The sequence below is a fragment of the Myzus persicae genome, unplaced genomic scaffold (assembly GCF_001856785.1).
Source record: "Myzus persicae strain clone G006 unplaced genomic scaffold, MPER_G0061.0, whole genome shotgun sequence".
NCBI lineage: Eukaryota > Metazoa > Arthropoda > Insecta > Hemiptera > Aphididae > Myzus > Myzus persicae.
The window spans coordinates 313,067-338,370 of NW_019100680.1; the positions used below are offsets into that span (position 1 = coordinate 313,067).

The window sequence follows — 25,304 nt, forward strand, 5'->3', positions numbered from 1 at the left end:
GCGGTTTTAAGATATTGTTCAAAGAGAATCGCATCATGTGCGTCATACTTGTACCGTGCTCCTTCGCGAAAGAGGCGTGCCCAGTGGGTAGATCAGGCCTACCCTGATTTTGAACCCTTATATAATATACCCAAAATGTGAATTTTTAAACAGATATTTAAAATAATTTAAGAACAACAAGACTTCGTATATTAATTTTTTGTATTAACACATCGAGCATATTTTAAAACTGAGTGCCAAAATATGTGAACACATCTGGGTACAACCGGGGTCATGTATCGATCATATTTTGTGCCGTGTACAGTCATATAATATCTGCAAATAAAATAAATAAACGTGAAACTAATCAAGCACTTCTAGGTAAAACATGCATCCACGCATAAAAATAAAAATAAATGTATATCAAATATTTTCAAATCAATAATAATACGACTGTCGTTGCCCGTTCCATCGGTCACGCCTGGTTCGTGAGTCAAGCGAGTCTGTGAGTGAACGTTTTCGTTTTGTATGTGTCTTGTGCCTATGTCTTAGAACTGTAATCCATGCAATTTTCTTATTTCAATGGTCCAATTATTATTATCAGATAAATATTAGTTCAGTTAGTTTCTTCAAGAAATAACGTGTATATTCTACAGATTTTTCTAGTAACCGGGCCTATCCCGAATTGTTGTCCTAGGTACGCCTCTGCTACACAATATAATATATATCTTATTATCTTATATATCATCTTCAATAGACCACACATATCTGGCCGAGCACGAGTCAAGCCACCAGCTCGACCTCATTTTTCGTCTCTGTTAACTACAAGTCGTTGTCTACGATCGTCATTTTTAAAATTGTGGTTTTCGTTGGGTATAATTCGGAATAATAATTGCGAGAAAACCTCTGCTCTAATCGTATCGTTCGCCGTACGACTTTGGCCGCCTATGCGCGTTCAACCGATGTGTGTGTGTGACGTTGATGTCGTATCCCCCCTCCCACCCAAATCCAATATCCCAACGGGTGCTATTTGATACTTACTTGATTATACTTAATACGTGGCACTTTGACGAGTCTTGGCGTTAGGCGATCGTGCAATAACCTAAACGCCAGAATCGCAACCATACCAAGATAAACCGGCCATGATCATCTTTTACTCGTCATCGTACCGGTTGTCGCTATATCGATGTTGTTTTTAATCATATAAAATTCAGTTTATATTGCACATTTAGCTGTTATACAACGCATTCATTTCTTACCTATTCGCTCTCCCTGACCCCCTAATCCTTTCAAGTGTTTCGCAACTTTCGAAATACTAATTCCGACCCAGAGTACGTCTGATTTTCATTTTAACTGATTTCGTGACATCGCCAATTCAGTGGACGAACTATTATCTTAAACTATACATCAATGAGATTCACGTCTGATTATAAGCAGTTACATATTTTATAGCCATTATTACGGTGTTAACATGCGAGTTCGTCTAATTTTTGACTCGTTTTTCAACTGTTATTAATTTTTCAACTCTATAACATAATATATTATTTTGACACCGGGACTAAAATCATCGTTTAGTTTTCTCGTTTTGGGAATGTTACGGTCTTATTCACTATTTTATGTATTTTAAGGTTCACGATGAAAAATATAAGTCGTTTACGACATGATTTTTATTTTAAGTAGTCTACTTTGGATAGACTTTACTGTGTTAATAGAAATAAACTTTTATTTTTGGACTAGGAGCAGAGCCGAGGAGCTATTGGTGTTATATCAAACTTTTAGGTACCCTTCGCTTATATTTTTTACTGTTTTTTTTTTCTAAAAACGATTTCCTAGTAATAAAATGTTCATAAAACTATATACACTACTCATAACTCCCAAGTCATATGGACTGTAAACTATTACAAAATTCACTCGAAAGTGGTTATTTTTTTTAAAATTATACTTTACTTTTTAGAAAGTTTTTATATCTAAAGAAATCTGAAAAAAAATAAGCACATGTACATCGTGACGTAATGATAAATACGACTATTTTCGGGTAAACTGTTCACAAATCTAGTGAGTATTTCCAATGTAATACACATAATTTCTTCAAAATGTGATGACAATTATATTATGTTGTCTAAGCTTATTGCTGGGCACTTTTGTATTTTCCATTTTAAACTATTGAAGTTGCATAATTGAACTATGCTTTTAAACTATTTCGTATTTTCAAACCTGAAATATTTAAATTTTTTTCTAATTGACTCGAATATAAAAACTTTTCAGTACTAAGCATTGTTTCTTAAATAACAGGTAGAAAGTGTACTCAGACAATGTTAAAAACGACCTTTAAATTTCCTCACAATTTATGTTAAAGGCTCTCCAAACAATTACGAATTACGAATTACGATCTCCACCAAGTTGATCGTATAAAATGAATATTTTCTGTTTTTAACTTTCAAAGTACTTTTTATTCGGAAAACCTAAAATGTATGAAACTCGTGTTTAAAACTGAAAGAATACAAATTTTTAATTTCGTTTCAACATTAAAGTCGCCAAACCAGCTTTCGGAGATTCGGTGTCACCGAGTATCATATGTTACAGTTGGATGAGCAAACGATATTTCGGTATCGTTAAACAAAACACGCACAGATTATTTAAAAATAATCACCAGATTGAATGATCTTTCTCCTATTGTACAGAAACTTAAAAACAAAACACGTCGCAATTAATATATTATGTATGTCTTTGTATTGATTATGGTGCTATTATTATATTTTGCATTAAACTCGACGTTATCACGAGGGAATGACTAATGATGTAGATGTTTCAAAAATTCTTAAGTGCATGAATAATATCAAGAAAACTTTTTTGCAGCCTTAATCCTTTGTCGGAGACAAGCGAACAGCTGTTCGGCGTCCGTACACGCTCCACGTGATAAAAAAAAAACCTCAGATAAAAGTACGTTAGTTGTTAATATTTCGTTAACGGACTTTTCCCGCGGCGAGTAATATTATTCATAAACACAATACAAAAAATATTATGTACTTATTTATATACTATTGTTTTTTACCTCTCAGCTCACACTTTACGAGCCGTACCGATTGTCCCGTAGAAAGTAATGTAATGTATTTCCCATTTCGGGAACGCGTGGAGTACAAAAAGAGCTCAACCGTTAAGTTCTCCGTTCGTTTTACGATCGTTTTATAACCTAATTCGATTGCTCATTCAAAAGTTTTCTCGTACAAAGTTTTTAAAGGGTGAATAATACTTAGCAAAAAGTCGACGTCTAACTGAAAAAAAGGAAACGATGGTTTAAAAAAACATCTATTTAACTACGACGACATTTAAAGTTATCGCTGATCCTAGATTTCCGAATAGTAATAAAAACACTATGAATGGACTATTGTTTATCGATTCATATTTAAAAATTTTTTCGGTCTAAGTTTTTCGCCAACGTTTATTTTCACTATACATTGAATCATTGTAATATAATCTAGTAATGGGCGATATTTATGTTTGAAATTCAGTATCTGTAAGGCTCTGTTTTGTCGTGTTCGGTTTATATTAATCATGTAAAATATAATAATTAATGTTATACGATGGTTTTGAAAAATATATTATGTATGCAAGTAATTAAGTAGATTGACTTTTTGTAATTTAAAATTATGCAGTTGGATTAATTTAGTTAGCGATAATATAAAGTTTGTGGAGGGTGAGGACTCTACTTGAATGTATAGCAAGGATTTCATGGTGATTTGAAGTAATTTTACGGTGATATTGATATTATCTCCACCTCAGTATAGTCATATTGCAGTCATCAGCAAATAATTTGTACTTTGTGGGGTTTTGCAAGTTGTCAAAAATGCCCTGTTGGATATGAGATACTATATTATATGTATTAAGTAATACTTATTGAAGGGCACTGAGGCAATTTAATGTGTATTGTAATATTTTTAAATATTTTTCTCCGAATACTTAACTACTACCTAGTTTCTTGGATACAAGTACATGTCTGTCTGTAGAATATATAAATATGTTTCATATAATAGCATACAAATATGAGAGAGTGGTTGTATACTATATTCCTTAGTTCCCTACTCGCCCACCCATCAGTCAGACCACCGAACAATAGCACTTATGCCCTTATGTAGTTATGTCGTAACATTATACACGTACTCTTCACTGTCAGATTAAACTAAAACTATAGAACATAGAAACAACACGAAACGTTAAAGAACAAATCAAATATGTGATTATAATATTGACTTACAGTGGCGTATTTAGTAATTTTCATGGGAAGGGCTCTGTATTGTAATTGGAATTCAATTTATTATAATACATAAGAAAAATCGTTTTATGTAAAGCTATTTTTAACTAGGGATAAAATTCCGGAAAATTAAAAAAAAAACATGTATTTCCATGGAATCCCAGCACTCTAAACAAACAAATTTTAAAACAATATTATTTTATGAAAATAATAAGTTTTCTTAAATAAATTTCAGAAAATAAAAAATAAAAATAAATGATTTAAGCTCATGATAATACAAAAGTATGAAAAATCAAAAATTTAAAAAAAAAATTATTCTATTTTAAATCAAAACTATTTTTAGTAATAAATTAAACTATAATATAAACAATCAATACAAATAATTAAAGTATAATAAAACCATATTTTGTTCAATTCAAGTAGATAATTCGTTTAATACATAAAATAAAAATCTACTATAAATGAATTAATGTGTTAAGAATCATCATAATATCTTAATTTATGAACTGTTTATAATAGTAGGTAGTTTCAAAAACCAGTACAAATTAAATTGTAATTTAAATTTACACTCATTGATTTGTAACAAAACCTATGAAAAAAAAAAAATGCGAATGAAATGATATTACTAACTTCTTGATTTTTGAAAATAATATACTGCGGCCGTATTAAAATCCGAAATTATAATATTATTCGTAGTCAAATAATTCAACGGTTTTTTCGGTCATTGAACATCTTTCAATTTGAACCTTACCTAACCCTTTTCATCCAACTTCAGTGAACATCTCTGCGAACCTCTACACAGGCACTCGTTGTTCCAATAATTACGATTTTGGGTAAACTGCTGTGGTGAAGTTTCGGAGTAACGGGTGAAAACGGACGGATCCGGCAATTAATAAACAAAGGTTGACCCAACCCGGTTCGTTTGTCACTCGTGTTTGTCACCGCCATCGACGTCACTGCTGTTGTTACTGCTTTCACCAATGTAGTGGCAATACGTCTTCGTCCTAATACTACTTGAAAATATATCTGATACAATGTACTCAAGTTGTTTGAATTAATTCGAGCAGAAGTGTTCGAATAAAATACGTATTCCAAATTATACTTTTCTCGGTATTCGAACACTGGTAGGTAACGAACACATAATTCTCAATTTACCAGCAATAAAATTCAAATTCGTGTGCAACCATACACCTGCTTGGATTTCGATTATTATTTTTCATCGGTTCAGAAATAATAGACACCTACTTTTATATATTCTATATAATATAATAGACTTTTATCTAGTAATGTATGCGTGTAGCTTACTTAATGAGCAATTTCGTTAGAAAATGTCAAGTTCTAAGATATGTAGTTTGAACCACGTTCAAAAATATACCAAGTACTACATATATATTATCCGAACAGCCACGGGTGAATTGCCCATCTAAGTCGAAGTAAGTTCTCAAAGCAAGGTATACCGACACCGATTTACAGTGAACTGAGCAACACTAAAACCGAGATACACCTGCAATAATAGAGTGTCATATTTTTGATTTGTTTATTTTATCACAGGCAAAGTCCTGTTGTACAGTTGGGTTTATGGTATAAATTCATTCAAAAATTCATAACTAAGTAAATTCGAATAATTTTTTTTATTTCATTAGTTTTTCTTCTAACTCAAATTTACAAATATTGAAATGTACGTTTCACTTTAAAAAAACATTAAATAATCTATTCTGAAAAGTATTTAAATTTTTTTCTGGATAGTCCTATGCATAATTTGCCATAGTTTCAAACCACAATAATTCAGACTTAATATCTTATTGTGCACGTAAATATATGAAAAGGCATCACTGTTTTCGTGTTTATTTCATATTTATTAATGTTTCAGTCGCCCCAGTATGTCGACCCGGCCAGGAGACAGTTCAAGGGGTGGGCAGACGCGAAGCTGCCAAAGTGCTGTGCGAAGTGGAGGCTAACCCGTCGGACAACGTGCGGTACACTTGGCGTTTCAACAACTCTCGGGAAACCGTCAACTTAGACCGTGATCGTTACACTGAGGAGGGACCTCGGAGCACTGCCGCGTACACGCCATTGACGCCACTCGATTACGGGACACTCATGTGTTGGGCGAGCAACGAGTTCGGCAAACAGACAGTACCGTGCGTGTACCAGGTGATAGCTGCCGGTAAGTGTTTTTAGGTATAATAAATAATTATAATATACAACGAAGATACTTCACAGATACCTAATACTATATTTTTCGAAACGTCGATAATAATAATATCATGTCGAACGATATCGCCACAGAGGAGGACATTAATCCTCCGAGATCCATGTGTGTACTCCAAAGTACAAATCCCCCACCGACGACCATGAGTAATTTTATGTAAAGCTTTGTGTGACGTTGTTTGATTCTTACAAATATTTCGTTTATATTTACGTCACTGTATCCCATTTGGCGTGCTTTTCATTCTCATAAAAATCGTTAAAATTTTCAAACTATCCGAAATTTTTAACGAATACGTAATGACGGAGTTTTTTATGTCTTTATGTGTATAATATATGTACAGTATACACGTACTAAGGTCAAACCGTGTGCAATGTGTAACATGATATATTTCGAAATACCACGCTTAAAAATATTAGTTATAAATGTTAAAACTTTAAATAAGCGTGTCGCACGGGGAATAAATCAAAAGGTATATTATACACTTCAACAGCATAACGACCTAATGTATCACAGATTATTCGTATAAAATATAATATTGTAATAATATCACGCGTCTACTTCAGACTATAACTACCATCCATTGCGTTACACGACTGAAAAACTAAATCGATCGCAAGTGATTCAGTTTGATAGAAAAACAATGTAAAATAAACGACCACAGTAGTCTATGTACTCCATAATTTTAAGCAATAACATATTAGTAAATTACATTAAATATATTTTTTATACAGTTGGCAATTTTCGGTCACCATTAGAAGTTTGTAAATGATTTGCTTCTATCCCGGTATCGTTTACCACAGTGAATGATATATTTTTGTTCTATCGCAGCGGACTATTCAAAAATGAACCAATTTAAGATTATTAATTCAAGAATTTCACATAGAAAGTGTATTCGTGTCTAAATTCATCTCCAGTTCATTTCCTCAGTTTACCTTTATCATACAGTGATATTCGTGTCCACATATTATAATAAAAACTCACTCAAAGCTTTCCATGATCTGGTTGCGTACTGGGATGGTAAATTCTTCCCCCAACCATTAGCAGCATCACCATCAACAATCAGGAGTTTATTTCAACTCTCATACTGGTCGCACACCTAATATAGTGTTTAAAAAGTTTATGACCAAACTACTCCAGAAATGACGTGCCGTGCTCTTCACGATTATTCTTCTCCAGAACAAACTTTTCGACATTGCCTCTGCGGAAGTATGTAATAGAAACCACATCGCGTAGACCAAGTGGAAGTTTTCACAATAATAATATTACATAATGGCGTTTCCGGAGAACCCGGCGACCGACATCCGGGCCCCACGAACAAAACCAGAACAGCCAGGACCTTTTGTGAGCGCCACTCACCGAACTTGGCGTTTAACTTTCGGCATAACGTCATGCGCCGCCGAGTCCGTTTCTCTTAGCGGAACCCGCGGACTGCAGTGAGATAACTAAAAGTGGCGAGATTATGAGTGGGCGAAAGATAGCCGAGGAAGGGAGGTGCAAAAATAAAAACAGAATTTACCGTGAGATTTCAGAAGAAAAAAAAATTTGCACTTATTATACGGAAATGAACCACACAAATCCCATTGCCACGGTTCGACAACCGTCTCGTAGCTTAGTAAGTATACAAGTTTGGCTGGGCGACCGAAGACCGAAATTATCGGTGCATTATATAAAATAATACGTGCCCAATACCCCTGAGGTTATCCCGAAAGTAGTTATCCTGGGCTTTGAACTTAAGAAGTTTTTCTTTATTATTGTTATTATCATCTTGCGTGGCTGCAGTTGTAAGTTAATGGCCAAGTGTGCGTAAAAATACAGGCGGGACAACAAGCCTCTAAATTATTCACCGAAAAACCGATTCTTTAAAAGTATCTATAAATATCCTATTATATAATATATATATATAAATACTATAGTAGGTACTTCCGCAGCTTAATCCACCATATATTACTGTCGCCTTGTATAAATACGTCTATACACATACACACTCACACACCCACATAGCTATTCTAGCTAAAACCATTTCACAACCTTCAGATTTATAATCGAATTAAAAGTTTGCGACTAAAACAGTCTGCCGACGACGAACGGTTTGGGTTACCGTTAAAAATTAAAAACATTTAACCCTCGGAAATCAAAACAAAAATAGCTAAAACACCATCATTAAACGGAAAGAAGAAAAATACAGTTTAACTCGTATATTAATACTTTAGCTGAGTCCATGGATTTATTCCTTCTTAAACTCTGATGAAAAAAAATAAACATAAGATCGTTTTTTAATATTGCAAAAGAGTCAATATTACAAACCCTAGAACAGGAGACCCAGATATAATAATTAAATGTTAGAAAATCTATATCTAGTACATACAAAAAAATATTAGATTTTTAAAATGCAAATTTTTTAATTTTCCTATTACACATGTAGAATATTAGAGGATCCACTATTTTAGATTTTAAGATCAATTGATTTGTTATTTTTGAGAAATACCGATGAATAAGTGAATGTTACCAATTTTGCGTTTATAAATGTCAGTGTTTCACAACCGGTAATCCGAGGACCACCAGTGGTCTGTGGGCCAGTAATAGGTGGTCACGATAAGTATTTTCCACTTTTATAAGTGCGTAGGTATATCAAAGTAATAAATTATACTAAAATCAAAATCCAAACAATTTTAACATTTTTCAATACATTTTGTGTATTCTTGTCAATGAACAAAAAAAAAGGTCTTTCTAGTTTTAATAAAATTGAGGTGGTTCGCGATCTATAAAATATTGTCGAAGTGATCCGTGGTTGTATGAAGGTTGGGATTAGGATTAATCGTCGTTTTAGGATCAATATTATTAATACAATAAATGTAAATAAAGATCTAATAAAAGATTGCATTTATATCAATTGAATTTCCAAACCCAAACCCCAAATATGTCAAATGAAACGATTAACTTACGTATTATGTTTTGTTCAAATTTGTCCAGAGTAATGATGCCACTAGAAAGGTATAAGGCCCACGGATGAAATAATGAAATAGTATAATTAGAAAAAAACAAACAAAACAAATAAAAAATTAAAAAATTATGCGTTCTTGAAAATCTCGCTAGTTATTGCCGCAACACATTTTTGGGGCTTGGCTATTCTCTATGGACTTATGATTTATCAGTCGAAATGCTTTCACCAACGATCGCATACAGTAGTGATATTATTTTAACTACCCGAAATATAATACATCGAACTTTTTACACAGGGCGCCCGGACAGCTTGGAAAATTGCTCGGTGGTAAACCAGACGTCGGCATCGCTGGTGGTCCGGTGCCAACCCGGTTTTGACGGTGGCCTCAGCCAGAGGTTCGTCATGGAGGTGTACGATCGGCATGGACAGTCGCTGGCTGGCAACGTGACGGCCGATCGTCCAGCGTTCACAGTGGGCAGTCTTCCTTCCGGTTTGGGATTCGACATCAGCGTTTACGCTTACAACAGCCGCGGACCGTCCGACCCCGTCCAGCTCCACGCCTACACCCTCAAGTCGGCCGAGAAACGCACAGGTATGATTCGCAGACAGATATAAATAATAATAATATCAACTGTCAAAGTCAAGGGAGTGTTTATATTATAGTATGGATGTACCTAATATTGTTGTGGGAGATCGGGTGACATCGGTAGCCTCCGCATATTTAATGGCTACCTCGCTTTAACCGTAGCCGTAATAATAAACCATATTATGTTTGGGCTGCCACTAGTCAAAACAACGAAAACGAAAAAGAACTAAAAATAATATCCCTAGGTACGCTTTATTATGATACACGTGATCTCGGACCCATTTAAATTGATAACCTCCGTCGGAGAATAAATTATGAAAGCGTTACCGCACGAATAATCCGTTTTTCTCCCGTTTTCGTCTTCGCTTATAGTCGCGTCTCTGTCTCTCACTCTTTATCGAGAATTCGATAGTGCCACGTTGATGGATTTTTATACCACGGTTCAAACTTTATTCTTTTCGAATGGTTTCGATAAGCTTCCAAAGCGTTGGACGGCACGAACCCGAGTAAAGTGCTAAAGCTAAAAGTAAAGCGCTATAGTTAAGTAAACTTCAATTCACATCATTTTATGGGTTTTATAAGCACTCCAGCAGATTTAGCTGCAGTATAACCATAGTTTCGTACAATTATGTAGGGCATCTGGGACAATCTGACATTAACTGACAATACCTATGTGAAGGGTTTCCCCGTGAATACCGCCTATATTATTATAGTTTATTTTATTATCCGATGCTCTGAAGTATTAAATTTTACGAACAAAAAAGTTACTCGGATAAATATGTTATAATTCGCTATTATAGTTTTTGCCATCATACAAACCACTCAACCCCCCCCCCCTCTTATCCACGACCTTACTATTGTTGTGAACCTCCGTTTGCAGATATTACATAAACGTCACAATTTTGAAGTTGAAAACTATTTATACTTAACAAAACTTACAATTTACAATGTATATTTTACATAACATTACTCGTTGCTATGTACTTTTCAAGTTGAATACATTATAGTACTTTCAAGATATTTCCTTTTTCTTTAACTTTGTTACAATTACGTGCACTCTGTAAGCTGTACAAATTGTAACACATAATTTACGAGTTTATGGCCAATAAAGCTCTATTACTATATCATTCTTATTAATAATTAATATTGCACATTAATGTAACGTTTATTTTATGTTAAAACATTTTATATGACTAACTTAAACCAGAAATGATAAATTAAAATATTGAAATGAAATATTGATTACCTACTTTAAGTCCTAATTGTATCACAGTTTATGTTTTTAATTATCATTCCATCAATTATAACGGCTAATTGGAGACACTGTGATAACCGTACTCTAAGTTTGCCGAGTTCATAGGGAAGCTTAATACATTTATAAGCCTCTCGTGTACTGTATAGTAAATTCGGATAAAAAATTGTGGTGAAGTGGGTGGTAGGTACGTCAAAAGAAAAATGAAAAGGAAGATGTCATAATAGTATTTCAAAAACAAATAACCGCATTTATTGAAAGTTATTACATTTGAAGATGTGACTAAGTGGCCGACGTAAAATCATTTAGAAATAACAATATTATAAAATCAATGAGTATTCCCATGCAAGCTTTCTCGCACCTACGATAGTATGAAATCACAGAGCTTAAAATAGGTAAGTTTTGTACACCGCGTAATAGGTACCTACTATAATGATGACATTTTCCGAAATGTAGTTGCTATTTGGTATTCGAATAAAAAATCCTTGCTTTTGGTAAGATTACGCGTGTATGGGTTTTTGTAAGATCGAAGTGACCGTGACGTACCGGTCGAATTTGGTTTGAAAAACCGGTGCTGGCCGTCATCCATGCTGTCACACACACATCAATATTATACTAGTAATAACATAAAGTATTCGCGATATTGCAGTAGATACACACCTCACCAATCAAGGTTGCACGGTTTAGTCCGAGAGCCTTTACACCCAACGGCCAACACGCGAGCTATAACACGCCGATACCAATAACAATAACTTTCATCGGCGCAGTGTCTATAAATATGATTTTTATCGTTTGCGAATTCTGCGTTGTAGCCTCCGCTCTGCGTCAGTATTATGGCTCGCTCAGTTATAATACCGCCGAAACGTACAAAGAGTTCGAGAAAATCGAATAAGCTTGCCTATTGCCTCACAAATAGCGTTCTCAATTGAAATTTATTCCGGGCCGATAGTCATTACTTAAAAGAATACATACGAGAGGAGCCCGTGCAGCTTCTTTGCGTGTGCTCGTGTGCATGTGTGTGTGTGTGTGGGTGCATGTGTGTGTGTGTGTGTGTGTGTGTGTGTGTGTGTGTGTGTGCGTGTGTGTGCGTGCATTCCGGTCACGTAGCCGGCTGGCTTTGGCTTCGGGGAGCTCTAACAATGGCAGGGGAGAGCACCTACATACACTCAATTACGTCCGAGTTTTGCGGGGTTGGAAAAGTGATGATCAAAAATGAAATAGTGACGCGCGCTGTGCACCCCGCCGAGACGCTACAACAAGTTCCCGACGAACGCCGATAACGTATTACCCAATCGTGTGATTAGATTAACCTAATGCGGAATACTCTGGTAATTTGCGGTAATAAAATGTAATACCCGCACGCTCGCCCAGAACCGTTGTTACAACCACGCTCGACCACGCGCGAACACGTATTGGGCCAACCTTTTATTGGCTTTTACCGTCTAATGCGCATTAGATAATATTTTGCCGGCAACAAATCGATTCCCGCACGTGAGCGAGTGACATAATTTATAAACTACCTGCCTACGTATTTTTATTTTTATTTTTTTTTTAATAACAACATTAAACTCCCGGGACTTCGATGTTTGGTAAAAGAACATAATATACCACATCTGGAATGACCAACGTTCACCAAAAACACAATGGCAATATAATAACGGTACCAAAAATACGTTAGAACAGTGCTGATTCCAACAGGGGCGTGTTATGTGATGTTCGACTATAGAATTTTGAGCCAAGTAATATTCACGTAGAGCTGTCGCTGACCTCTAATAAATTAAGTTATTTACCTATTGGAAATACAGTGAACCTTTTAAATACCTAACACTTTTAGTCTACGTTTGCAGTAAATATTGTCCTCCGCCAGAAAAAAAAGACTTCTGCGAATTTGAAGGGTATTTATGGATGTCCGTTAGGGGAGGGTTTTCTTTAATAGGATTTTAGAGATATTCTTTTAACGAATATAGTTACAATGAATGTAAAACAACTCACTGCGTGTGTGATCTCCAATTTAAAGTAGTATTGCCTGAGTTTTACATGTCTAAATAAAATATATTACCTAATATAAGAACTAACAACACAATGCGTGAATATTACATGATATAAAAAAAAATTGTAATTTGTTTGGCCGTTGTCCGTAACAATTTTGCATTTATAGTCATTAACAACGGGTTACGACTACCTCAAATTGCTCAATATTGTGCACCCATATTACTACTGTTATTCCTAAAGGCTCACGTCCGGAATTTACTTACGCTCACATATCCGCATATCCGGAAAATCTGCACGTTAGCCGATTTCCAGCCATAAGAACCAAACCATATTAATGATATCATTATACATTATTATTATTATAGTCGTATACACTTATATAATATCTAATTATAAGGTGATTTAAACATATATTTATGTTTTGTTGTCTGTAGCGGTCACTCCCTCTGGATTCCGCTTTTCACCTATGCTAGCGGTGATCGCCGTCGGATGCGTCGCATCTGTCGTGTCCATCGCGTGTATCGTGGCCGTAGCCGTGGCGGTGCAGCGGAAAAGAGCTAGACGCCGTCGACGCGAAAGGTCAAACGACGAGTCGAAAACGGCCATCGACGGCGTTGGCGGAAACGGGACTGGTACAGGAGCTGGAACCGGAATCGGCGATGGTGGTGGAGTTGATGGCGGTGCTGGTGGAGGCGGCACCGGAAGAGGAACCGATGGAGGTACAGGTGGAGGCGACGGTGGAGATCGTCATCATCAACGAGCAGATGCCGTCGACGACGGGCTGGAAAAGAATCCTGACATCATACCGCACGATAACGGTGAGCAGCATTATTAACTTTTTCAAATTCCAAAAGTAAAAAATAATTCAAAACTAGCAGCGGTTTTTTCATATAATATACAGTTACTTACTGTCATCGATGGGTATTTGATTTATTCCAAAGTGTTTGCTAAAAGCTGCCATATTAATTGCATGTTCTGCATCGAGGCCAAATAGTAATTACAATAAGAGAACACTTTTGTTCATCGCCCTTCGCCTACTACCAGCTATAAGACACTCTTATAAAAATAATCTCAAACTGGCTAAATTTTATTTTTATTCAAATTTAATCAAAGATCACTTAGTCGATAGCCTATAAGTTCTTTCAAGTATTAACACGTTCCAATCTTCGTGAAAGTTGTTCTAAAACGATTTTCCTAAACAATTTGTTTTAGAATTCGTCAGTCGACATTTCTTTAACGTGTTTCTTTATAAAGAATTTAATTTTTTTTTTAACACGTTGGAATACTATTAGTTTCTCAAAACTAACATTTTACAACTGCCCAAATATTAACAGACGTCAAATAAAATCGCTGTTTGTACCTACCTATATGTAGTTTAAAACAAACAAACTTTGCTTTTTCGCTACATCCTTCATCATTATATTAATATATATTTTTCGAACAAAAGCGACTCATGCTCTAATAGTTTTCAGTGTTTTCCCCTTCATTGTCTTTAACGTCTCGAAATATACATAAGAATATATAGAGTATATGAGATACTATTTTATAAAATATTCAGCCATAATTTATTTCCAGTGACCAGCTACCCCATTATCTGTAATCAGTAAAAATTCTCTTTTTTTGAAAAATCAGTTATTTTTTATTTGTGACATTTAAACGGTAATACTTCCCTTCTTATAACATTATGACATGTTTATATTTTCATCGAAACTAAATATGTCTATATCATATATATTGACCCTGACTCATTATCAGCAATATTAAAAAATAATAATAAACTTAATTCACTTTACCCCTTCCATCCATTCTATAATATTTTTTTATTTTGAATTTGGCCTAAAATGAATTTATTTGATAATTCTATATTAGTTATTTCAAAGTCGTTTCGGTACCTACATATATGGAAAAAAACAAAATTTTCTCATTTTGCAAAATAATTTAAAATGCAGTTTGAAAATTAACAAAAGATTTACCTGCTTTTTTAAAACATTATTTTATTATTATTGTAGTAATTTTTTTTTTTGTATTAGCCGTTTTTACTAGATAAAATATATTTTTCAGATAACTAAGTAACAATATTTGTACGACAATTCTAGTAGAATATTAATTAATAATTTTACGCTTTTCCGTGATGTTCATAAAATTATATAATGATATAGATATATTTTAATACAACAAACACTCTCAACAATATTTTTTAGAGTGTTCATATTTTTCTTGAGATTAAACATAGCTTTTTTCAGCAATGTACGTGAGTATTTGTATTAAACAATCCGTTTGAAAGAACTATTCCGTTCTACTTTTATATTATGAAATAAATTAATTTCTACGAAACAATTTTACTTTTCATTTCAACAACAGCTTTAGACTAGACGCTTTTGGTTAGTTTTACTCGCTTTCATTGTGAAATACGTTTTGCTAAAATATACACGATTTCCCACAGATTACTTAGACGAAGACGAAAAGGCATTTGAACGGTTAAACAGTGGCAGAATATACTCTTCGCGAATGGTCGACGCAGAAGCATGCAAACAACAAGTAAGTCCAATAAGCGTAACACGGTATGAACGTATAATAATTTATAGCCGAAAGCAGACTTAAAAAGAAAATTCTAATTTATTACAAAAGTGTAGAGAAGAACCATAAAATACTTGGTATTTGTGAGTAAGTTGTAGGTTATCGCAACTACCAAAAATTGCACAACGGACTACTACCGTAGTTCGAACCATAGTTCGGCCGGTACGTAATAAAAGTTACGACTGGTATGTTCTGATAGCTAGCAATAAAAAATAATATATTTCGTTCATTTGATTGAGCGTCCTGTTCAGCTTTTTCAATAAATTACAATTACATTTAAAACAAATAGCTATATGCCTATATCAACATTATCGCGCATCTAAAAAATATTGTAGGAACATCAAAATATTATCATTATTATGACATTTTCAGTTAAAATTATTATTTACTAGCTGTCCCGCCACGGCTTCACTCGTGTATTATATAGCTATATAAAAAAACCTCTTTTGCCCCCTTAGAGATCTAATTTTGAAAAATCCTTTCAAAAAATAATGATAATAATATTTATAAATAATTCTAATGATTCAATACACATATTATTATTAAAAAATGATTCTATAGTTATAATTATAATTTGTTTTGTTAACACGTTTATGGCATATCGATACATAAAATATTATTATTTTTCGATAGCTCAATTTGTATAATTGAGCTATTTGGTGTTTACCATACAATTCTTGACTTATTAATAAAAATATTATGTTAGTTTGTAGTTTAAAATTTAGGCAAGTATTCTTACGTCATAAATATAGCGGTTGCAGCCATTGCTACGTAATATGGTCAGTAGACAAATATTAACTGTCGTAGTTTCGTGTCGAAACAAAGATCTATTATATCAATATCATATATTTTCTAGCTGATCCTAGATTCTATATAAGACTCGACTGTGATAATGTGAGCAGTATATTATCAGGTAGGTTATCAATCTGCACTCTGCAGCGGATTGCGGACCCCGCTAGGTACACACTCTATATGAATAATATGTTTAAATTTAATTTTACTAACTATTTTGAATGTACTTATACATGCCGATGAGCGGCCGTAACTCAGCCGACAGCCACATTTTAACGATTAATTATGTCATATGGACAATCTTATAAGCTAAAGCTTGCTGTAGCTTTTTCAATTCGAAAAAACATTCCGGATCTCAAAAAATAGACCATCAAAACAATTTTTATAAAAAATTAAAAATTTCAAAATCTTTTTTTGTTAAAACCTTCTGCTGACAATTAGGAACAATTTAAAAAAAATTGAGCCAAATCAACCCAGCCGTTCTCAATTGATGAATTGTTATACATTTTTGGCTCCATTTCTATACATATATTATATATATATATAGTTTATTACAAACACTGGCTGCATGTATACATCAAACACTGCAGCAATCGAAACACTAACGATGACTGATGACAATAAATTAAGAGTGGTCGGAAATTAATACACAACATATTTCACTATTTCCCTAATGAATTTTAGAAAAATTTTCTCAGTGATATTCTTAAAGTGGATAAACACATTTTAACCTCGGAGTTTTACTAGGTAATATAATATTATTGAATATAACTACTCTAAAAAGTCTATAACCTACATACTACTGTGAGATTTAATTGATATTATTTGATTATATACATATTTAAAATAGGTATTAGTTGGTATGTATACTCGTACGTATGAGTGTCGTGTGTATAATAAATAATAATACAATTTATACAAAATATTTTATTTGTAAGAAAATATCAAAATTAACAAAATAATTAAATTTAAATTTTATTTTTTTATCTGTGGTCTTGTTTATTCTCTGTACATCATCAACTACTAGGTTATGAGCAGCTTACAACGGTATAAATAATAACTTCAACACAAGGATTTTCTTAAATTAAGTTATACATATCCATAAGTTTTAAAAATGTGATGATTTTTTTGGTGTTGTCTTCAATTGGGCTAAGAGCTTCATTTTATTTCATTATTCACCTAGAATAATATATTAAACTATGTTTGTTACCTAAACTACATCATTACAGTTTAGTAGTGTGCATATATTACATGTACACTTGTTTGTTATTAATCAGTTTCGTTCTTAAAAACATAATTTCTCAGTGTTCGAATACTAAAAAAAGTGTACCAAAATAATTTGATTTTATGAATTTTTATTACCTCCTAGCCAAACTGCGATTCATAAAAAAAAACTGAAATTTTTAAATCTCAATATCTTCCAACGCCACCATGAAAACTGTATAATGTTCAGATATTGAAACTAATTTGAATGTTGAATGCATTTATAACGATGGCGTATACGCATTACAAGCGTTTATGTTTCCATTGATTATAATGTACCTACCTTGTATTAGATGACTGCTAGCCATAATGACTGGGTACAAGAAAAAATTGGTATTAAGTAGATCGGTCGGTGTAGGCATTGTAGGTACCTACGTCATTACGCTCGATCGTGCACGGACATAAATTACAAGCAAAGATTTGAATAAATGAATAAACGTTCATAATATATTACATTATTATACAACAATACCGACCGCCGCCGCTAAATGAAGATATAAGCTTTGCAGACGCCTTAATCTCCTTATACTAGTCATCTTCGAAATCCGGTATATACTTACTGCTCGAATTAATTTTGCAAACGGCTGCGAAATAGGTGTACTTGGATATTATTATGAATGCATTTCGATTCGGTTGCAGAGTGATAAAGGGTGCTCGTCGAACATGGCACAAATCTGCAATTAATGCTTCGGTGTGCGATATGTCGTTGCTTTCGAATGGCATTGCAAGATATTTTAAATTTTTCGGATTTATAGTCAATGGTTAACACAATACAAGTATCTTATGGGTTTTCTATATATCTATCCACAAAACTCACATATTTTGTTTACAAAATTCACTATTCAGTCATGAGTTCCGTGATTAAAAATGCCATGAATGACTCTATAAGACAGTTATTGGGTACATCTTATTAAACAATTTACGAAATAAAAAAATTTGAAATAATATTATCATAATCAAAAACATAAATTTCTAATATTAATATGATGAAATTGCACGATCAAAATAAATTTAGTTACAACTATTTGCAGTCATTTACATGTTTCTTCATCAGTGTCCCAATTATTTAAATCTTTTTAAAATTGCAAGAAAGGTTCGGTAACTCTCATTTTAAAATAATCATACTTTATCAATTCCCAATCTACAGCAACGTGGAGTAATAACAATGAAAATTATCATTTTCCGTTTATATTTGGAAAAACTCACTATTCATTGTAGGCTAATATTCTATATTATATTATTATATTATTAGCTTGAAATTTAAATTATTAGACAAAAAAGAAAGTTTTTGCACAATATTCGGTGAATGTTGTGTTTGTTGACGGATGAGACTTTCAAGAGGATTTTTTTCGATGCTTGAGTTTCGGTAACAATAAAATCACTCGTGCATCAGTCAAGTACTTAGGTCTAAGTAATGTTTAAAATTTAAATCATGAAATATTAAAATAATAGATAGATTCAAATATTCACCATATTTTCAAATTTCAAATTCTTAGATTTTAAATATTTTTATTGTATAAAATAGAATATCACAGGAACCTCTCATTCAAACTTCGACATCAATGCATATTACATTTTCAAACCAATCTAACCTTGACAATTTTCAGAAAATGTTGTGCCTATCAACAAGAGAAAGCGCTTAAATAATACTCAAAATCTAGAGCCAATAGGAATTAAAAATTCGCATGTACCACAAATGTGTCTTACACTTTGAAAATTTAAAAATCGGAATTCCGATAAATTGAAAGCCTTAAAAAAGTATAAGAAAAATTAAAAAATTAGAAATAAACTTTCAATAAGAAAGCAACCACCAACTACAACACTGCTACTCCTCAAGAACCAAACATTATTTGTTTAGGCATTAGACTGACCGCCGCCTTATTGTGTTACAGGCTCGCGGACTCATGCCACCACCTCCTTCGATGACGCCACAACAGCAGATCTATTCTTCGGACATTGTTGGTGGTTCTCCGTCGGCCGGTGTAGTGTACCCAAACCTTATGTGTCCCACACCGCCACCACCACCGTCACAGTTGTTGCTTCATCAACACTATCAGCAACAGCAACTGCAGCAGCAACAGCAACTACAGCAACAGCAGCCCACTACTGCATTGCACCACCACCGGCACAACGGCGGTGGACCTCAGCACGTGCAATACGTGCAGGTTGACCACCAAAACCAGTTCGCAAGCCACCCACACCAGCATCACCATCTACACCATCATCCCCTGCCGCCACCGCACTACCAGCCGGTCCCGCAGGCACGGACCATGACCCTTGGCCGGTACCACAACAACCACAAACACGGTCACAACCAACCACAAGACCGTTCTGCCGAGATACCTCTGTTGTTGGCCGCCCAACCTGGACTTCAACACCACCATCAGCTTCACCAGCGCGAGAGCACGGTATAAACACACGCTCGTCGACATAGCTCTTCTCCCCCTTCCCCAAAGATGACCAATATATTTATTTATTTTTTACGATTATAGATTATTATTATAATTATTTATTTTAAAATTATTTTTCCATTTTGCATCGTTTTTTTTTTCTACTCTACGTGACAAACTCTTGTCCGTAATTCAATAAAATTATTTTTTTAATTTTAATTTTTAATTTTTTAACCAGTTGGTAGAAATTTATTGAAAAATCAATGCGTTGATTATAGTACGGTCGTAAGTCTGAGTTATACCACTCACCAGTTACCACCAGTAGCATGACCAGGCATTTTCAGTGAGGGAGGAAATGCTATAAGTATTAATACATTTAAATGAACAGTGGTAGTGCCAGAGGTACTGAGGTAGTAGTGTAGTACCAGAAACACAAATAAACTGATTAATGGGTCAATGGGGGAGAAGGGCAAGACACTATTCCTAACCACCCTCTTGGACACATTTCTGGTCACCACTTATTTCGATTTTTTCGTATTCCGAATGTTTATCTAGTAGATATCTAATTTATTGTTCATCACTTATAAATATCGTAGTCTCGTTCGTTTTACAATAAATTACTATAAAATGTCCAATGGATAATCTAAATTAACCAAATTTTACTTCTATTTTTCTGGTTCTGTCTTGGTACGTAACATATATTTTTACTCGCCGAAACAATTTTAAATGAATTCGGAACCGACTGTATCTTATAGAGCATTTAGCTGGTAGTTATATAGATATTGCGTGGTACCTGAATGGCTTATGATTCGTTCGATTTCCTCACATTGAACATTTTTCTACCGATGACATGAGACTGTGGCTTTAAAAATAAAAAATCACACCCTGAAATGTGAATGGCTTAAAATATGAACGCGGCACACAGTATTTACAGCTTATTCATATATTCTCATTATAACTGGTTAAGTATATACATTAAAGTATTTATTATGCTGGCGTATTATATGTGAATACAACGAAAGCACTTTAAACGCATTTGGTAATCCATTAAAATGTACACAATTTAATTCCGCGTTAATATTATAATACAATAATTGCAGCTATAGTAAATTTACTTCTGTGTTGTCATACGGACCACAAATAATTTTTAACGAACTGTACATTTTAACTATGTATTTAAATGAGACCCTAGTCTATAATGTAATTATTATTATTTATTTATTATTATTATGACTATTTTTTTTTTTTTACATTAAATTAAAAACGCTTACTATATTAATATAACGTTTGTAGACCATAGCGTTGTGCTTTTATATTTTATTTATTTGTTTTGTTTGTAAGCTGCATGCATATATTATAATTTATATTTTGTCATTAACACGTCATACAAAATGTACGCTCCTAATAATTGTACTAAATTGTAATATAGTATAGTTCCTATATTACGTTATAATAATATTATATGGGAAATACATTTTGCGTTTTCAATTTAAAATATTCAAGTACAACAAAACCTCCTTATAACGGGCCTCCTATAAGATGGGAATATCATGACAACGGAAAATAACAACAGTTATAGCCCTTATACCGAAATACCGTACATTTTAGTATAGCTATAGATAAATGAAACTTCTTTAGAACTGCAGAAAAATCAGTTGGTACTCTTATAAGGAGGTTTTACTGTACTTAATATTACCCATATTGTAATAATGGGAAGACTGTAAAGAAGTATTTTGATTTAACGCGCAAATTTACCAACATTTTAGTTTATTATTATTATTTTTTTATTATTTTTATTCTTATAACACAATTGTTATATAATCGCATTGTGTATGATTGTATTTTAATGTTTGGAAATCAACTAATAAAACGTTCTTTCGACTCACTTTTATAAAATCATGATTTAGTTTATTTTATATTTTTTTTCTGTTAAAAAACGTTAGTGTGTTTAAATTATTGCACGTGTTTAAAATAGTTTTTCACTCCGCATGAATTTTTTATCACCCTTGAGTTTTCACCGCCTGTAGTAATAAAATAGAGCATTAAGTTTTGTTTTGTATAACTTTTTAAATATTATATCATCTGCACCCCCACCACCCACTTATTTTTGGATTTTGCTTCAAACGATCGAATAGGTATAGTAGATGCCCAATGAATATTTAATTGTTCCATACATTTTATTGTTTTTAATAATAACCAGCGAAAAAATTAATATTAATCAATTTCCGTGAAATTTTTCACAATGGTGTAATGTTATACAGAGTAAAATTAGAGGGTTTTTCTGCTGTTCCAATGATTACTACAACAACCACTCAGGTCTTATAACTTAGTAATAATTTTATTCCAACACATATTGTTATAATACAGGATGTATTTTATTGCAATAACGCAATATTTCAAGCAATAAAAATATAAACACAAATCGTGAGAAAATATTACACATACAAAAAAAGTTTAGTTGAATATTCACATACATTATGGAATAAACCCTATATAATCCCAAGAGTATATAAACTCTTTCAGCTTTAAATCAACATTATTTTGGCACATTTCATTATTTGTCAAAACACATTTATTAAAATTCGCCGTTTGCTCAAAGTGTTATTTATTTATTTATTTTTTTTTTTTTTTCAAAATAATAAATATATTTTAAGCGTAGGTATATGGAGATTTTAAATTATCAATCTCGAATATAAATGCAAATATTATTAGGTATGCCTATAATGGGTTATTACTAATAGTTTGTATATGCAAATAATAAACATTGCTTTATAAATTATAATATTATATTCAATGTCAAACATTTGCAGCAGATACGGAAATCATATATATTTAGGTTTCATGAAACTAATAAATTAATTTTCAATCAGTATTTCTCCCTAACTGAACAGTAATGGTGGACTAACCAATATGGAATTTCAAACAAACAGATTCTAAATTACTCGATATTATGTAATTCACTGATAACTGAAAAATTAATTAGGTATATAATATATATAATTTATCTTATAGGATGCGGATTTCTACGAACACTTCGGGTAGTAACAAAATGTTGGTATAAATTCGATGGGTCAATATAGATAATTCACCGGTAATGACCATGACAAGATAATATTAAGATAGTACTTAATTTGAATCGTGAATCGTAGCGTAATAATTACCAAAGTTAATTTAATAAGAAAACCGAAATCTATAAATGTCATCAACATGAAAATAAATAAAAGCAATTTATTTGTCTGAAATATTTTTATACTTCAATCGTTTAATTAATATAAGGAAAACAACCATACTATCAATTTCTACCCAATTTAAGAACATTTTGTTTGAATTTTGATGCTTTCACTCATCTTGTCAATATAAACCCGACACTGTGGAGCTAAAAAGTAGAATGTCAATAAAAAAAAAACATTGAAATGCACATACATCTAGTCCACTGTGCATGCTGTCATTTATGACAGTCTGGTGATTAAATAATTAAATCCTGTTAATAATATATTATAATTTTACATTATATGCATAATTAACCCCCGTCCCGCGTCATATTGAAACAGAATCATTTCACTAATTGACCTTGGACTTTGCATTTTACCTGAGAAATTAACAATTTTATCCATGGCCTGCTTTAATTCACTCGATCTCAAACAATGATCTCCGCAGTGATCTCGTCAACATATGCAGAGTAAATATAGAGTTATCATCCCTGGGTAAATATTTTTGTGAACCATCTTTTTTTGAAAACTGAAAACGAAGCACCATATATTGATAGTCACATTGCCGTAGCTGTGAACACAATTTTTTTGGGGGAACGTCACTTTAAAATAGTAATTGATAACGTCCTAACGCCATTAATAAGTTGATAAGTTATATTTTAATAGGTAGTGCTGAATATCCAAACAAATATATTTTTGAAAACATCATATTATACAATCAAAATTAAAGAAAGAATAAAGAGCGCTTTGGGATAGGCAAATGACCCCCCCCCCCCCTCTATAAATTCTCTACTGGATAGTAAAAAAATTAAAATAACCTATTTTCAAACGAAATTGCTTAATAATTTTCCCACAAATAATCATATGTTCATAATATATTTTATGGCAAATGACGCATGTCAGGGGTTTGCGGCAAAAACATTAATAAATAAATAGTTAATAACCAAAAGATTATCCTTTCGGTATCCATATGACATTCCACCCGAACCATTAAAACAATCATAATATCGGGATCGAGTATTCTGCAAAATATCAACGACGGCAACTAAGTGATTAGGGTCCGGTTAGATTAGGTTTTCCGTGATTTATTAAATTATTATAATACGTTTATATTATTAACGAACGATAGTTTATTATCTCTTTCTCACCTGTCGAATTAAATTGGTAGCCTACGAGAATACTGTGTGTGTTTAGTTATGGCTGCTGATAGTCAAGCAGCTTATTGAAAGTTCTATATTTATTCCAGTGAACTGTTTATCATATATCTACAATAAACCACACCCAGTAACACTTTTTCACATCCTGACAAGTTTTAAGGGGTGATGCATGAATAATCATCCCAGTTATCTTGATCTAATTCACGGTGACCGATCACAGAAAAAACATGTTCAGGATATCTAAAACAAATGTAGGTATGACTCTTACGGCTTCAAATATAAAAATAAAATCATGATAATTGTACATAAAAAAGTGTACATATGCCTATATATCGAAATGTTTTGAAATTCTAGAAGTGTTTTATTGTTACCTACGTGTAACCAGTAACCAGCGTGTATCGAATAAAACTTAAAGTGAATCTTATTATGATACTTAACTGATAGGAAGACCCTGATAGCTTTACAGTATATAAGTAACCACAGTACATGGCAATAAATCGCGATTTAATCATAGATATGTACCTAATATTATTATTATTAATTTACTCGTTATTGTGAACACGCTATCTATCTGTTGCATTATTTTGCCATTTAGGTGTCTAATACAATAATATAAACTAAATTGTAGTACAAAAATCAATATATAGTTACCACACGAATGCATTACCTGATAGAAATTCGCCATTCACGTAAATCGCCATTTAC

General features: G+C 33.0%; 1 protein-coding gene across 1 annotated transcript in view; it reads left to right on the plus strand.

The window, feature by feature from the left end:
- LOC111040726 (nephrin-like) overlaps positions 1–25,304 on the plus strand; it is a 155,111-nt gene that overhangs the window by 127,666 nt on the left and 2,141 nt on the right. The window contains exons 9-13 of the mRNA XM_022324738.1: positions 6,099–6,395; positions 9,677–9,973; positions 13,646–14,029; positions 15,655–15,749; positions 19,736–20,251. Of these exons, the coding sequence (XP_022180430.1) occupies positions 6,099–6,395; positions 9,677–9,973; positions 13,646–14,029; positions 15,655–15,749; positions 19,736–20,251 (1,589 nt within the window). The remainder of the gene's footprint in view (positions 1–6,098; positions 6,396–9,676; positions 9,974–13,645; positions 14,030–15,654; positions 15,750–19,735; positions 20,252–25,304) is intronic.